General features: G+C 54.0%; 1 protein-coding gene across 1 annotated transcript in view; it reads left to right on the plus strand.

The window, feature by feature from the left end:
* The window catches only part of F8 (coagulation factor VIII), a 29,576-nt gene extending 16,386 nt beyond the window's left edge, over window positions 1-13,190 (plus strand). The window contains exons 14-26 of the mRNA XM_054169612.1: window positions 502-3,124; window positions 3,404-3,572; window positions 4,356-4,562; window positions 5,136-5,364; window positions 5,730-5,912; window positions 6,104-6,220; window positions 7,863-7,934; window positions 8,246-8,331; window positions 8,808-8,963; window positions 10,679-10,823; window positions 12,046-12,194; window positions 12,394-12,570; window positions 12,778-13,190. Of these exons, the coding sequence (XP_054025587.1) occupies window positions 502-3,124; window positions 3,404-3,572; window positions 4,356-4,562; window positions 5,136-5,364; window positions 5,730-5,912; window positions 6,104-6,220; window positions 7,863-7,934; window positions 8,246-8,331; window positions 8,808-8,963; window positions 10,679-10,823; window positions 12,046-12,194; window positions 12,394-12,570; window positions 12,778-12,933 (4,469 nt within the window). The 3' untranslated portion in view covers window positions 12,934-13,190. The remainder of the gene's footprint in view (window positions 1-501; window positions 3,125-3,403; window positions 3,573-4,355; window positions 4,563-5,135; window positions 5,365-5,729; window positions 5,913-6,103; window positions 6,221-7,862; window positions 7,935-8,245; window positions 8,332-8,807; window positions 8,964-10,678; window positions 10,824-12,045; window positions 12,195-12,393; window positions 12,571-12,777) is intronic.
* Window positions 13,191-15,546: the final 2,356 nt, after the last annotated feature.

Genomic DNA, 15,546 nt, shown 5'->3' on the forward strand with positions numbered 1-15,546 from the left:
CTCCCCACCCACTCTTAGGTGCTAAAGAGGCAATCCCTGCAGGGAGCAAACACATTGGCCAGGGATGTGAGCAAGAGGCAGCCTTTTCATGTCTTTCTCCTTGAGTGGGAGAGATGTGACAGTGTGGGAGGGAGGTGTGTTTGACAGCACCAGTGAGTACTGCTGATTACTGCTGGCGATAATCCTGGAGGCTCTGTGGGTCCTCAGTGTATTAAATGTTCTCACCAAGCCATCCCTGGGGCCTCACAGGTGTATGTAGCTCTCTAAGCTCTGGCAGGGAACGCTGGCCCTGCTGATGGTGTTTGTCAAGACTGGGTCTGGTGTTGTGAGCCCTGCTGTGAGGTACTCCAGGGAGTGGGAAAACAAGAAAACACTATGATGAACCAGAGGCTGCCAGAAAAGATGGATTGCACTAAGCAAGAGAGCAGCATAGGGATGGCAGGTCCTCTGATTTCCCACTGTGATGGGCTGATGGTGTCCTCTTGTCATCTCTTGAAACAGGCATCTGGACACTGGGGTGCCTGAATCCTGATTTCAGAGACCGAGGGATGCAAGCCAAGTTCACAGTCTTGCAGTGCCAGCAGGAGCAGTACCCTGATGAGGAAGATTATATTGATGAGGACACCTTTGACTTCCAACCAAGGAGCTTCTCTAAGAGAAAGAGATGGCAGAGGCCATGTGTGAATGAGCAACTGAACAATGGGACCTCTTCCAGAAATGAGACAGAGAACCCAAAACTCTGCTTGACAGAGCTCAGCCATGGGGCCCTCCTGAGCAGCAGTAGGAATTTGGATCCCACCTCCAATGGCACAGCAACACTTCAAGGAACAATCCCACATCCACCTGATATTTCCAGGTCTTCTCTGCCAGAGACAAACTATGAGCCAGTGTCCTATGAATCCTTCCTGGAGGATGAAGAAGAGCTGTTGAAAAGCAGCAGCCAGGAGGAAGGGTTTGGTGCTCTCCCACCTGGGGAGCACTTGGAGAGTGTCAGTGGAAGGGTCCATCCTACTGTGAGCTCAGAAGCAGGTCAGCAATGGGTGCACCGAGCCTCACCAGCTCCAGAAGATGTTTTGGCAGCAAAGGTGACAAAAATCCCAGAGGTGCAGGAGCCAGTAAGGAGGACTATGGTCCAGCATGGTCATACATTAGACATCCTGGAAACAGAGCCTCAAAAGAGGACTGCTCCTACAACAAGCTTGTGGGACTCACTTGCTTCCGCTGCTAGCAGGGCTCCTCTTCAAGAGAACAGGAGCTCATCTCATCAGATGGACCTGGAGCACAATCTGGCACTTCAAGACATATCTTCTCAGGGTGCCAAGGATAAGCTGCTAAGAGGCACTGATAAAATATCCTTAGGCCTATATGAGTCAAAGGAGACAATTAATACAGAACCAGCTTTAAGTGCTGATCATAACTCTTCCTCTGCACTGGACCACCCTGCACCTCCAGATGAGGAAGAAGACAACAGAACCTCTCCCAGTCACACCAGAGGAAGCAATTACTCATCAAAGGAGCTAGATGCTAGGCTGAGGAAGAGACCTCACAAAGTGGCTTCCCAAGGCTTTGATGAATCTTTTGAAGGGAAAAACCTTTCTCTCTCAGATATGGGACCCAGCAAACCTGTGCAAGAACAAGTCCCCACAGATGTGAGTAACTCCTTGCCTGACAAACTGGGCACAGAACAAGAGGACAGTGAGCTTGCCAAGGGCACAAGCCTTCTAGAAACCACCTTTGCACACACCAATGAACTTGAGCCTTCCAACTATGTAGTGACAGAGGAGAGGGACGAATTAGTCTTGGAGGCAGTGCTTCAGGAGGCTACAGCCACTAAGGAATTGCCAGCAATGGACAGTCTTGCCTTTCCTGAAACCAATGTTGTGGCCTATGGTGAAAGGCAGTTGCCAAATGCTCTCTTCAACAGCCCTGAACAGCCTTTGAGAGACAGAGATACAGCCCCAAGCATGGGAAGCTCCAGCTGGAGGCCTCGACAAGCCAGGTCACTGCAGAGCACAGGCTTGAGGCACAGTTTGGGTCTTCCCAGCACCAGAGGGCCTGGCAGCAGAGAGCCCCCCTCTGAGGGTAACAGAGCAGAGCAGGAGCTGTCCACCCAGACCCCTGAGACAGCAATGAATAGGGAAGTCCCAAAGACCTGTGGACCTCATTGCCCTTTCTGCAGCATTCACCTCAAAAAGAGGTCCCTCAAATCAAATGACTCTTTGCCTGAGGTGATGGTGGCCCAGCAAAACCCGGAAGGAAAATCAAACATGGTTGAGGGAAGACTGCACCTGGGTGGGGGTGTAGGGGGTAGCAGTGAGGGGGCCCTGCAGGGAGCACTAGGGAGCAAGGCAGGGATGGCAGCAAGCAGCTCAGAGATGCTGGCTGCTGCTGTGGCTGCTGACCTCACCTCGAACTGGAACCAAGTCTCCCTGGGGACAGAGAAACACACTGGGGGCTTGCAGAGCCCACCTTTGGCTGAGCTGCATCCAGGCAGAGGTGCTGTCTGGGGAGCTCCTGGGAGTGAGCAAGATCAGGAGAGAAGACAGATGGAGGAGGAGACAAATTCTGTGGAGCAGCTGGGTCAGTTCAGACCTCAGTCTCAGCAGCTCAAGGTCAATGCCACAGAGGACTACAGACCTGAGAGCACGTCTGGGCAAAGCCCAGGAGAAACCCCTCTGAAAGCAGCCTCCAAAGAGAGTTATTCCCCAACTCCAAACAGCCCTGCTCACAACCACAGCATTCCCCAAAGCCCAGATGGATGGCAGACACTCAGTGAGGGACATGTCCTCAAAGAAACTGGGAAAAGGGAAGGGCAGAGTCTAGGAGAACACAAAAAGGATGAGAAAAGCAACAGCACAGCTGGGAAGAGGAGCCATGCCCCAGGACCTAGGGAGAGACCAGCTCTGAACAAGACCCATTCCAGACCCTCAGGGCCAAAGGCTGACAAGTCAGACTACGATGAGTATGGTGAGCCAGAGCAGACCATGGAGGATTTTGATATCTATGGAGAGGAGGAGCACGACCCTCGCTCCTTCCAGGGGGAGGTCCGGCAATACTTCATTGCAGCGGTGGAGGTGATGTGGGATTATGGGAACCAGAGACCACAGCACTTCCTGAAAGCCATGTAAGTAGGACTGTTCCTCATGTATTCCTCCAGCACTGAGGTGTGCAGCTGGCCTGTTCTGGCAGGCAGGATCACAGGTGTCTGACTGTATGATCCAGCCAGGCTCCCAGTGCCTCCCCTCCACCTGGGGAGCGTGGTAACTCCAGCAGCATTGAGCTTCCTTGCGAGTGGATCAAGGATGCTCTGGGCTCTGCATCACCCCTGCCCTGCAGCAGCCCTGCCATAGCTGTCCTCCCTGTGGGAGAGTATCAGCTGAGTTGCTAACTGCCCTCACCCCAGCAGGGACCCCTGGAGAGGCCGGAGGAAGGCTTTCCAGCAGTACCGCAAGGTGGTGTTCCGGGAGTACATGGATGACTCCTTCACACAGCCTCTGCTGCGGGGAGAGCTGGATGAGCACTTGGGCATCCTCGGGCCCTACATCAGGGCAGAAGTTGAAGATGTCATCATGGTGAATTGCAAGTTCCTGTTTCCTATAAAACCTGACATCTCCTCCATTGCTGGCGGTGCTCAGCCAGAGGGAGTGCTGAGGTGGGCTCCACGGGTTCAGCTCCAGGGCTTGGGGGCAGGAGTTTCCCTGGTGGCACCCTCTGTGCTATGTGGATGGCACCAGGAGGCAGAGTCACCATTCAGAGGGCAGGAGGAACCTCAGAACGTTTATATGCAAAGCCTTGTGCCTGAGACAGACCCAACCCCTTCAATTGCACAGCCAAAGCATCCTCTGATCTCCATGGAGAGCCTTTTGGATGAGGGGATTATAAAAAGGGAGTGAGCTAAGCAGAGTCCAGTAAAGCTTCTATGGGTCTCTGTATGAGGGGAGGCTTGGGCTTCCCTCACCACCAGAGGTCCTTCAGCAGCCACCTAAAAGGAAGAGGTGAAAGGCTATTCACTAGGCTCAGGGTTTGTATGCCTGGAGAAGTTGCCCTGCTTTCACTGAAATCTCCACCAGGATGGATTCAGTACCTTTGGGCTCCAGAGACAGTAGTACAGCTGACCTTGCTCCCATTGAGAGGGACTCATCCTGCTTTCCACTGGAGATCACACTGCACAGCCACAGCTTGTGCTTCAGCAGGGGTTGGCCACTGCATGGGGCCCAGCTGGAGGTGTGGGCACTGGGAACATATCTGCCTCCTTCCCATCAGCTGTCTGGACCCGATCCCAGGGTCCATGGCACTCTTGGCACTGCACCAAGCTTTTCCCACAGTGTCTTTGCTTTGCCTTCCTTCTGGTGCAGGTCACATTCAAGAACCTGGCCTCACGTCCCTTCTCCTTCCACTCCACGCTGCAAGCCTATGAGGAGACGCAAGATGCCACGCAGGGCGGGGAGGTGGTGTGGCCCGGCGAGCTCCGGAAGTACTCCTGGAAAGTCCTGCCCCAGATGGTGCCCACCACGCAGGAGTTCGACTGCAAGGCCTGGGCTTACTTCTCCAACGTGGACCTGGTAGGTGGAAGCCTGCTCCAAGTGCATCCCAGGAAGGAGAGACAAGCAGCACGGCTGGGTCCCAGCTTTGAGGTCAAGGCTTGTCCTGGTATGCTGTGCTGAAAGCCGCCTGTAGCTGTGTAGGTTCTCAGGTGTCTGCTGGAGTGACGGATGCGGGCTGGTGCTTTCCCTTCCCTTTCCTTAGCTGGGTTTTCCCCCCCTTTCCTCAGCTGTACCAGCTGATGACACCTGTAAGGCACCAGCGTTCTGCACTTCCCTACCCCTCTGCCAAATCTGCCTGAATTTGGCCCTGGGGCTGCAGTGCTGGTGGGACAGGGACTGTAGGGCAGCTTGCCAGACAGGCACCGCTTCTCTTGGAGGCTCGTGGCAGCACTCGCTGCACAGCCTGCCTTAGCTCGGGGCAGAGCCAGGGTCCCCCAGTGAGCCCAGCCTGTCCCTCCCGCCGGGCGTGTGCCATGCCCTGTGCGCGAGCAGGAGCCGGGCCGGGGATGCAGACAAGGCCACCAGCTGCTTATGGGCATCACTGCTGCCTTCTCCTCCGAGGCTAAACCTTCCTTCCTGACTCCCTGGCAGGAGAAGGACCTGCACTCGGGCCTCATTGGGCCGCTGATCCTCTGCCGCCGCGGGGTGCTGAGCCTGGTTTTCCGGCGGCAGCTGGCTGTGCAGGAGTTCTCCCTGCTCTTCACCATCTTTGATGAGACCAAGAGCTGGTACTTCCAGGAGAACATGGAGAGGAACTGCCGCCCACCCTGCCTCATCCAGCAGGACAGCCCCGACTTTAAGAGAAAACACTCCTTCCATGGTGAGCTCCCCCTTCTTTCTCCTTCTACCCCCCTTCTTGCTCCTTCTCCCCCCTTCTTGCTCCTTCTCCCCCCTTCTTGCTCCTTCTCCCCCCTTCTTGCTCCTTCTACCCCCCTTCTTGCTCCTTCTCCCCCCCTTCTTGCTCCTTCTCCCCCCCTTCTTGCTCCTTCTCCCCCCTTCTTGCTCCTTCTCCCCCCTTCTTGCTCCTTCTCCCCCGCTTCTTGCTCCTTCTCCCCCCCTTCTTGCTCCTTCTCCCCCCTTCTTTCTCCTTCTCCCCCCTTCTCCCCCCTTCTTTCTCCTTCTCCCCCCATTGGGCTGGGAAAACTCTGGAGCCTTGAGCTGCTCCTGACTGCTGCCTTCCCCCAGCCATCAATGGCTACACGAGTGACACACTGCCCGGGCTGGTGATGGCTGAGCAGCAACGGGTGAGATGGCACCTCCTGAACATGGGCAGCACTGAGGATATCCACTCCATCCACTTTCATGGGCAGCTGTTCAGCATGAGGACCAGCCAGGAGTACCGCATGGGAGTCTACAACCTTTACCCAGGTGAGATGCGGCACAAGCACTGCTGCTGTGGCCTCATGTCCATGACTGTTTGGAGGAGCCAAGCCTGTGAGGGGATAGCAGTGAGAGGAAATGTATCTGGAAGAGTCTGGCTCTGTTTGCACAGTGCTTGGCGCTGTGGTATCCCATTACAGCCTTAACTCCTCTCTGCTCTGCTTTCCATTCTTGGCCAGGTGTCTCTGGGACGGTGGAGATGTGGCCCTCGCACGCTGGGATCTGGAGGGTGGAGTGCAAAGTGGGGGAGCACCAGCAAGCTGGGATGAGTGCTCTCTTCCTCGTGTACAACCCCAGTGAGTCATCCTCTTTGCACCTTCTCCCACCTGCTGCCATGGCCACAGCCAGCATGGTTTTCAGCTTCCTCCTCCAGGGGTCTCAGTGTTTCCCCTTATGGGGTCTCCCAGGCTTTCAGGCTGAAAGAAAGTTACTACTTCAGCCCTTGTCACCCTACACAGCCTGGCAGAGAGCACAGGGTCAGGAGACACGGTTGGGGTGAAAGTTGCTTTCAGAACTCTTCCTCCTTGGACCTCCTGCAAACTGCATTTCCCCCAGCACTGCACGCACAGGCTGTTGCCTGCCTGTACCACAGTGCCCAGCTGCCTAACCACATGTCAAGAGGTAAACTGAGTGATGGCAGGAGGCAGCTAACAACCTGACTACAGGTTGCTCTGATAGAAAGAGCCCTAAGAGCAACTGCAAAATCCACAGGAAACCTCTGACTCCATACATTTCTGCCTCCCCTTAATTAAAGTGCTAGGGAAGAATGGTTTGAGAGAGTAGTATTTTTGTCTCACAGTGATCATATCTTGCCTCTTCATAAATGAGTATCAAATGTCATCCAGAAAATCCTTCTTTAAGTTAAAAATCTGCTTAAGATTACAAACTGGGCCCCTCAATTTAAGAAGGACATTGAGACTCTTGAACATGTCCAGAGAAGGGCAATGAGGCTGGGGAGAGGTCTGGAGCACAGCCCTGTGAGGAGAGGCTGAGGGAGCTGGGATTGTTTAGCCTGGAGAAGAGGAGGCTCAGAGGAGACCTCATTGCTCTCTACAACTACCTGAAGGGAGGTTGTAGCCAGGAGGAGGTTGGTCTCTTCTCCCAGGCAGCCAGCACCAGAACAAGGGGACACAGTCTCAAGCTGTGCCAGGGGAAGTTTAGGCTGGATGCGAGGAGAAAGTTCTTCCCAGAGAGAGTTGTTAGCCCTTGGAATGTGCTGCCCAGGGAGGTGGTGGAGTGACCAACCCTGGAGGTGTTCAAGAGGGGATTGGATGTGGCCCTTGGTGCCACGGTTTAGTAGTCATGAGGTGCTGGGTGACAGGTTGGACTTGATGATCTTTGAGGTCTCCTCCAAGCTTATTGATTCTATGATTCTATGAAACTCACATTACCCCTAGAAGCATTTGCCATGCAGGGGAGACACCAAGATGTGACAAGTGGCTAATAGTAACAGCTGTTTTAAGAGACAAACAGCCCTGGGCTCAGCAGGCCAAAAGGGAGATGCAGGGAGACAGGAGTGTTAAGCAGGCTTCCCCTTAGCTATGTGATACTTGTTTGTAAAAGATGCTGCCTAGCAACAAAAAGGCCCAGGAGTAAGGCATGGGTATAAAGAAGAGACACTTGTCAACATTGCTGGGAGATCAAGACATGGGAATGAGAGGTCAGGGCATGAGTCTGGCAAGAGGCTGCTCTTGGTTGATGCTGGAAACTCTGCTGCTGGCATCTGGGTCAGCAGCAAGAAATTCCAGCACCACTGAAATTCAGGGGTGGATGTGGAAACATCTGAAACCCTCCTCTTTGTGTGAGACAAAGAAACCTGAGGGTTCCTAGAGGCTTGAGACAACCTCCCTGAGCCTGGGGGTTGCTACTCCTTCAAAAGCCTTGTTAAGTAACCAGCTCTCCCTGTTTTTTGTCCCCCTTCTCCCTGTCTGGTTGCAGGTTGCCAAAATGCCCTCGGCCTGGCCTCAGGTCACATTGCAGACTCTCAGATCACAGCATCGGGGAAGTATGGTGAGTAGGGGCTGCTGCTGCAAGGAGGGCAGATGAAGCTGGGGCAGCCTCAGCCAACACAACTCACATGCTTGCCTGCCCAAGGCTCTGCTTCACCATGTCCCTGGCAGTCCTTCCTCCATCCATCCATCCGTGCCCATGTCAGCATCTCACTCATCCCTCCCATTGTGTCAGTGCTCTCCCACCCTGTATGGGCTACTAAACCCCAGGGTGATCCTCAGGCCCCATCCTGCAGATAGGCTTCTCACCACTGTGGGCTGGGCAGCTCCTGGAGCCAGCAGCACCCTCACATCTGTGTGCTCTGCTGACAGGGCAATGGGCTCCTTCCCTGGCCAGGCTGGATAACGCTGGCTCCATCAATGCTTGGAGCACCGACCAGAGCAACTCCTGGATCCAGGTGAGAGTGGCCCTGTGCCGGAAGGTACAGCTGGGGGTACTGCAAGTGCATGCTCATGGCTGAAGCAGTGTGCTTAAGGACCCACATGGATGGCCCACACAGATGGCCAGCGTCTCCCTGCTACATCCCACTTATTTCCCCTGCTTCCCCTCTGGGAGGGGAGCTGTGAGACCCTACGGCAGTTGGTCTGACCATGGCTGTTGCTGGCCTGATCCCTGCATCCATCCTCGGTGCAGCAATCACCTGGTAGCCTGGCAGCAGCATCAGACTGTGCCAAAATCCCACAAAGACCAAGCCAAGCTCTCCAACCAGCTCTTCTCTGCCCCCTGCCAGCTGTTGGCTCACTGTGTCCTTAACTTGTTTCACAACCTGTGCTCAGCCATGTTATGAGGAAGTGAGTTCCACAGGTTTACAGTGCACTGCCTGAACGTGGCTTGGGCTTGCATCAGAAATGAATCCCTGACTTCTCTTCTCAGGTGGACCTACTGCACCTCATGATTATTCATGGCATAAAAACCCAAGGGGCCAGACAAAAGTTCTCCAGCCTTTACGTCTCCCAGTTTGTTGTCTTCTACAGCCTTGATGGGCACAGGTGGAGGAAATACAAGGGGAATGCCACCAGCACCCAGATGGTAAGGTGAACAGGATCTTGAGGAGAGTGTCCTCCCAGCATGGGGCCTCCTGAGGGTGAGGCCTGCAGTGATAAGATGAGGAGCAATGGTTTGGAACTAGAGAAGAGTAGATTTAGATGGGATGTTAGGAACGAGTTCTGCACCATGGGGGTGGTGGAACACCGCAACAGGCTGTTGAGACCCCGTCTCTGGAGACACTCAAAGTGAGGTTTGACAGGGCTCTGGGCAACCTGGTCTAGTTGAGGATGCCCCTGCTGACTGCAGAGAGGGTTGGACTAGCTGACCTTTGGAGGTCCCTTCCAACCAGGACCATTCTGTGACTCTAGGGAGCGCTGTACAGAAGGCAGAAATCTCCTCGGCCCCTGAGATATTTGATTAGGACAGGAGCAGTGAGCATTCACTGCCAGGATGACTGAATCACAGCTCACAGATCTGCGAGGGACTTGCTGTCACAGATCTGCGAGGGACTTGCTGTCTGTGTCCATCTGTTTCATGTTAAATTGACTGAGCTATTTCCTTCCACAGTCCCAGGTGGCTGTGACATCCCCTGCTCGATGTTATGGTACATGTTACTTTGAGCTAGCTGTAAGGTTCTGCCTGCATACCTTTGTTTTTTTGACCCCAAAAGCTAATCTGGCTTTCCAAAAGCATTGCACAGATGCAGATGATCTGGGAGGTCTCTACTCATTAGAAGAACCCACAGCCAGAATAGAATAGAATAGAATAGAATAGAATAGAATAGAATAGAGCAGGTTGGAAGATACCTTCAAGATCATATGCATAAGCTGATCATTCCAACAGAGAAAAAAAGTATCCAGAAAAGCCTCCACCATGTACATGAGTCGTGGCCAGGTTCAAAAGTCCCAGGACTGACTTTTTTCCTCCTTCTTTTTCTTCCTTCTGTTCTGTAAAAATAAACCCCACACTTGTTTGCACATTTATAATAACCCCCAGGGTTTCTCCTCCTCCTGTTTCTCAGTGGTTCACCCTGAGTTTGCCCCATCACACTTCTGTGCTCTGAATCATAGAACTGTTAGGGTTGGAAGGGACCTCAAGGATCATGCAGCTCCAACCCCCCTGCCATGGGCAGGGACACCTCACACCACAGCAGGTTGCTCAGAGCCACATCCAGCCTGGCTGCAAAAACCTCCAGGGATGAGGCTTCCACCACCTCCCTGAGCAACCTGTTCCAGTGTCTTACCACCCTTATGGTGAAGAACTTCTGCCTACCATCCAACCCATTTCTGGTTTTGTTCCATTCAGAATAGAATAGAGTAGAGTAGAGTAGAGTAGAGTAGAGTAGAATAGAATAGAATAGAATAGAATAGAATAGAATAGAATAGAATAGAATAGAATAGAATAGACCAGGTTGGAAGAGACCATTGAGATCATCCAGTCCAACCCATCATCCAACACCATCTCATCAACTAAACCATGGCACCAAGCACCCCATCCAGTCTCTTCCTAAACACCTCCAGTGATGGTGACTCCACCACCTCCCTGGGCCCCATCACTACCCAGCACCCTAAAAAGTCCCTCACAGCTCAAATCATTTCCCTGGGCTGCTGTTGTCTTTGCAAGGATGGTGATAAGATGCAGAAGTGCCAGACAGAGAAGTTCTTCTCCCCACTAACCCTTGACCTCTCTCTCTCTTGTGGTGTTGTTTTTTGCCACTGGTACAACCACCCCTTTTTTTCCCCTCCCTTTCCCTGCAGCTGTTCTTTGGGAACGTGGATGCAACCGGGGTGAGAGACAATCGCTTCAAGCCCCCGATCATAGCCCGCTACATCCGCATCCACCCCACGCACTACAGCATCCGCAGCACGCTGCGCATGGAGCTCCTGGGCTGCGACCTCAACAGTACGTCCTGCCGCCAGCGCCCCCGCCAGGGCCTGACCCCGCGGGGTGCTGAGCAGCAGCTCCACGTGTTTCAGGACTTCCCCAAGCCATGGTGCAGGGGGAAGGAGGAGGAGGCTGGGGATGGCATTGAGATGTTGGAGGGACACAACTGGAAAATCATAGAGTCAGTGAGGTTGGAAAAGACTTCAGAGATGATCAAGTCCAAGCTGTCACCCAACACCTCATGACTGCTAAACCACGGCACCAAGGGCCACATCCAGTCCTTTTTTGAACACTCCAGGGATGGTGACTCCACCACCTCCCTGGGCAGCACATTCCAATGGCCAATCACTCTTTCTGTGAAGAACTTTCTCCTCACCTCCAGCCTAAACTTCCCCTGGCACAGCTTTGAGACTGTGTCCTCTTGTTCTGGTAGCCTGGGAGAAGAGACCAGCCCCCACCTGGCTACAACCTCCTTTCAGGTAGTTGTAGAGAGCAATGAGGTCTCCCCTGAGCCTCCTCTTCTCCAGGCTAAACAACCCCAGCTCCCTCAGCCTCTCCTCATGGGGCTTGTGGTGGGTTTAGAGATAGCAATACCAGAAGGAGACCATGGCACCAGCTCCCATCACCAGAAACCTCCAGCAGTAGCCAAGCTGATAGCTGGGGAGCTACTGCCTCAGTCTAGGGGTGCAGGGAACAAGCAGAGATACTACTGGCTTTTGCTCTGTTTTTTTGCTACTCCAAAGTGAGATTGCTCTGGCCTGGGGCAATGGTGCTTTGGGATCCTTTCTTTAGTCTTGCACCCCAGCAGAGTGGACTCTCCAGCAGCTGCAAGCAGCAGAGATTGTGCTAATGCCCCATGCCACAAGCCTGAAAGCCAGCTGTGAGGCAGCTGTGCACATGTGCACCTGATCACACCATGTGCAGAGTGACTTCCTGAAGGTATTCTTGTCCTTCCCATGGACACAGGTTCTCCTCATGTCCTGGTAGAGGCACAAATTCTTCTCATTCCTCCTAGATAAAACCCCCAGGGAGACAAGAAGGTGAGACTAGTGGCAGGTGCAGTTTGGCACTCCCCTGTGCTGCACCTAGGGCCCCTGAGCAGTGTAGGGACGATGACAAAGCACAGGAGAAGCTGTGACCAAGGAAAGCACATGGAGGGTGGCTGGAGCAGTGAGCAGCCAGAAAGCATCTCCATGATGGGTGCTTTCCCTGTCTGACAAGCATCACTCCTCTCTTCCAGGCTGCTCCATGCCCTTAGGAATGGAGAACAGAGGGATCCCTGACGAGCGCATCTCAGCGTCCTCCTACAGCACCAACGTATTCTCCAGCTGGTCGCCCTCCCACGGCCGCCTCAATCTGCAGGGGAGGACCAACGCGTGGAGGCCAAAGGTACCCCGTGCAAGGAGATCCTCAGGCAGGCAGCTAGGGCGTGGGTGGGATCCCAGCAGGCAGGCTGGGTGATTGCAGCCTCTTCTAGCCAGGGCTGTATGGGGAGTGTGTGCAGCCACATGCACTGTGCCCTTCAGCGGCAGCGAAGGTGTCCTCCTCATGGCTGCTGAAGGGCTGAAGGCAGTCTGTCCTTCCCCAGAGCAACAGCCTCAACGAGTGGTTGCAGGTGGACTTTGAAGTAACCAAGAAAGTGACTGCAATCATAACCCAGGGAGCCAAAGCTGTCTTCACCCACATGTTTGTGAAGGAGTTTGCAGTCTCCAGCAGCCAGGATGGTGTGCACTGGAACCTGGTCCTGCAGGATGGCAAGGAGAAGGTAGGCAGAGGCAGCCCATGGCCACCCCACGGCCAGCAAGCACAGCCCTTGGCAGCAAACCTGCTCACAGGATTGCTTAAAGAGCAGTGAGCTGGCCAGGCTGTGCTCTTTCCTCCCTTTTCCCTCTGAGCTGCTGCTGTCCTCAAGTCAATGGGCTCCCTGTACCAGCAGAGGAGAGCACACCCCTGATTTTCCTCTCCTCTCCAGGTTTTCAAGGCAAACCAAGACCACACTGGCACGGTGATGAACACCCTGGAGCCCCCCCTCTTTGCCCGCTACGTGAGGATACATCCCCGGCAGTGGCACAACCACATCGCCCTGCGGGTGGAGCTGCTTGGCTGCGACACTCAGCAGGAGTACTGACGGCTGTGGGGCCAGCCGCGGGCAGAGCCCTCCCGAGGCCCCACATCCAACCACACACTGAACTCTCACCGGGGCTGGAGCCAGTCCTCCACGGCCCTGGCTGCTCCTGCTGCTAGGGAGGGGAAGGGAGAGCTGTCACAGGGGCTGGCTCGTTATCAGCCTCTTCCTGCCCCTCATCCACCAGACGCCATAGTCAGACGTAATGCTGAAGAATTAAACAGTAATTTTCCAGTGTAATGCTGAAGAATTAAACAGTAATTTTCCAGTATCTCTCTGCACTTTCTCCTCTGCCACAGCCTTGGAGGCCCCAAGGGCTCAGTCAGCATTACCAGCAGCTAGTAATTAATTAGCCCTAGGGCTTCTCGGTTTTATTTTGCACAAGCTCCCACTGCCCGGGCACAGTCCTGAAGGAGGAGGAAGCAGCAAAGATAAGGGCTAGAGAGGAAGCCCTGCTCCAGGCCCCAGCATCGATTTCACAATCTGGTGAACTGTGGCTTGGGGGAGGCAGCACTTGCTCAGCCTGAATCAGCTCTGGTCTTTGACCCTCCCCTTCCCTTCATCTCCTTCCCATGATGTTCCTGCTGCCATGGCTGGGCACCATCATCCTGCTTTCCATGGCTGCCCTCCTGGCTCACTCACTGGAGGAGGTGCCTTTGGCTCCCAGAGGTCCTGGTGGGACACTGACCACTGAATGAGCTGCTGCCTTGCCATAAACCCCAGAAAGATGAATCATGGGCTGGAGCCATCCTGCCACATGTGGCTCTCCCTGCCCCTGACACCTTCCCTACTCAGTGGCAGATTATTATTCTTCCAGGAATGGCAACAACCAGGGTGACAACTGTCTCATGCCTCTCATGGAGTGAGGGCCTTGTGGAACAATGGCCACCTCTAAAGGCCTAGAGTTGTGGATCTGGAGCAGGGTCATGCCTGCCAGGGAGCATCTCTCCAACATGGCCCTGGTAGGCGCCAGTAACAGCCAGCAACTGCCTTGTGAATTCCCATGGCATCCCCCTGGACTCAGTTAGCTTCTGCTCACACCTGTGAAAGGTGCAGCTGGGGACAGCTCTGAGGAAAGCTCGCCAGCAGCACCAGGGGATGGCCATAGTGGGGATCCCAGGGCCCTGCCAAGAGACAGAGTGGTTGTGTGAGCAACAGTTGTTCTTGAGTCACCCAGCTCCTGCCCACCCTCAGGTGGGATGGCTGGGTACACACAGACAGTCCCCTGCATGGCCTGTGTCCAGAGGAAGCAGGGACATAATGCAGCTCAGCCTGGTGGCATGACCTGTCCAGGGACACACACCTGGCAGAGATCAGAAGCTGGTATCTCAAATGAAGCAGGGCTGAAAGAGCCTCATGCAGCTGTCAGGCTCCATATTGCTGTAGAAGGAGCCTTTGCTGTGGCACTGGCAGTGATCACATCAGAGCCCCAAGCAGGAGATGCAATCACCCTTTGGCCTAATTGCATCCTGACAATGACCAGGCACAGATGTGAAGAGAGACTGGCCTGAAGAGAGAGATTGGAGCCATAAGCCACTCACAGAGGACCACCCCTGCCTGAGGCAGGGTAGCCTTCAGCCTGGGAGGACAAAACCTGCCACCTTGGGCCCTTCTCAAGGCAACCTTCCTCAGCTCCAAAGCAACTACATCTCTCCTGAGCACAGTGGCCAATGCTGAACAAGGGCAACCAAGGCCTTGAGCAACCTGATCTAGTGGAAGGGGTTGGAATTAGGTGATTTTTAAGGTCCCTTCCAATCTAAACCATTCTATGAATCTATGACAGCTGGTTGCAGTCTCTGGACTAGCAGTGCAGAGGAACATCCCAGGCACACAAGAAGAACAGAGCTGCCAGATCTTAACAACACTTTCCATACAGCACAAGTGCTCGTGATCCCCAGGAGTAAGGAATCCAGCAACAAAGGGGAGAGACCAGCATGGCTGAGTTGAGACCTGCTGGTCAAAATAAAGGACAAGAAGGAGATGTACACACACCCCTGATGGCTTCAGACTGCAGTAGACAAGGCAGGCAGCAACCCCAGCCAACAATGCTCTTTTTGCTGCTTCAGCTGACCCTCTCATCACCTCTGTGCCCTCCAGACTCACTTCTCCAGTTGCTCTGCACACAAGTAAAACCAGTTTGCACAGAGGCTTTGTCCTGGGGCTGAAGTTCCTTATGTTAGCTCTAGAGCAAGGGAAGTGGCATATGAGTCTGTGAGTGGAGTGAAAGGGGGCAGATGCTACACATCAGCACAGGGAAGAAGGCCTGACTCTGCCTCAAGAAAACCACTCAGATCCCAGCAAAAGAAGAGTTTCTAGTGCTCTGCCCATTAAGAGTTTTGCTACAAGATTCAAACAGCTTCTGGGACCAGAGGGATTCATCCTGGCAGCATCAGGTGTGTGAAATCTGAGTCAGTTCTGCCACCAGCAAAGACTCAGAGCCAAGCAGTCCTGACTACTGCCTGTCCCACAAAGACCTCCTGGGAGCACAAGCTCTGGCTCATATCCCTTTCCCAGTGATTATCTTGAAGATTCCATCAGAATTAATTTCCCATCCTCGAACAAAGCTCAAACTTCACCTGGGCTCTGGCGGCAGTAAGGCTTGCAGGGAGAGAACAA

This window comes from Dryobates pubescens, chromosome 18 (assembly GCF_014839835.1).
Source record: "Dryobates pubescens isolate bDryPub1 chromosome 18, bDryPub1.pri, whole genome shotgun sequence".
Lineage (NCBI taxonomy): Eukaryota > Metazoa > Chordata > Aves > Piciformes > Picidae > Dryobates > Dryobates pubescens.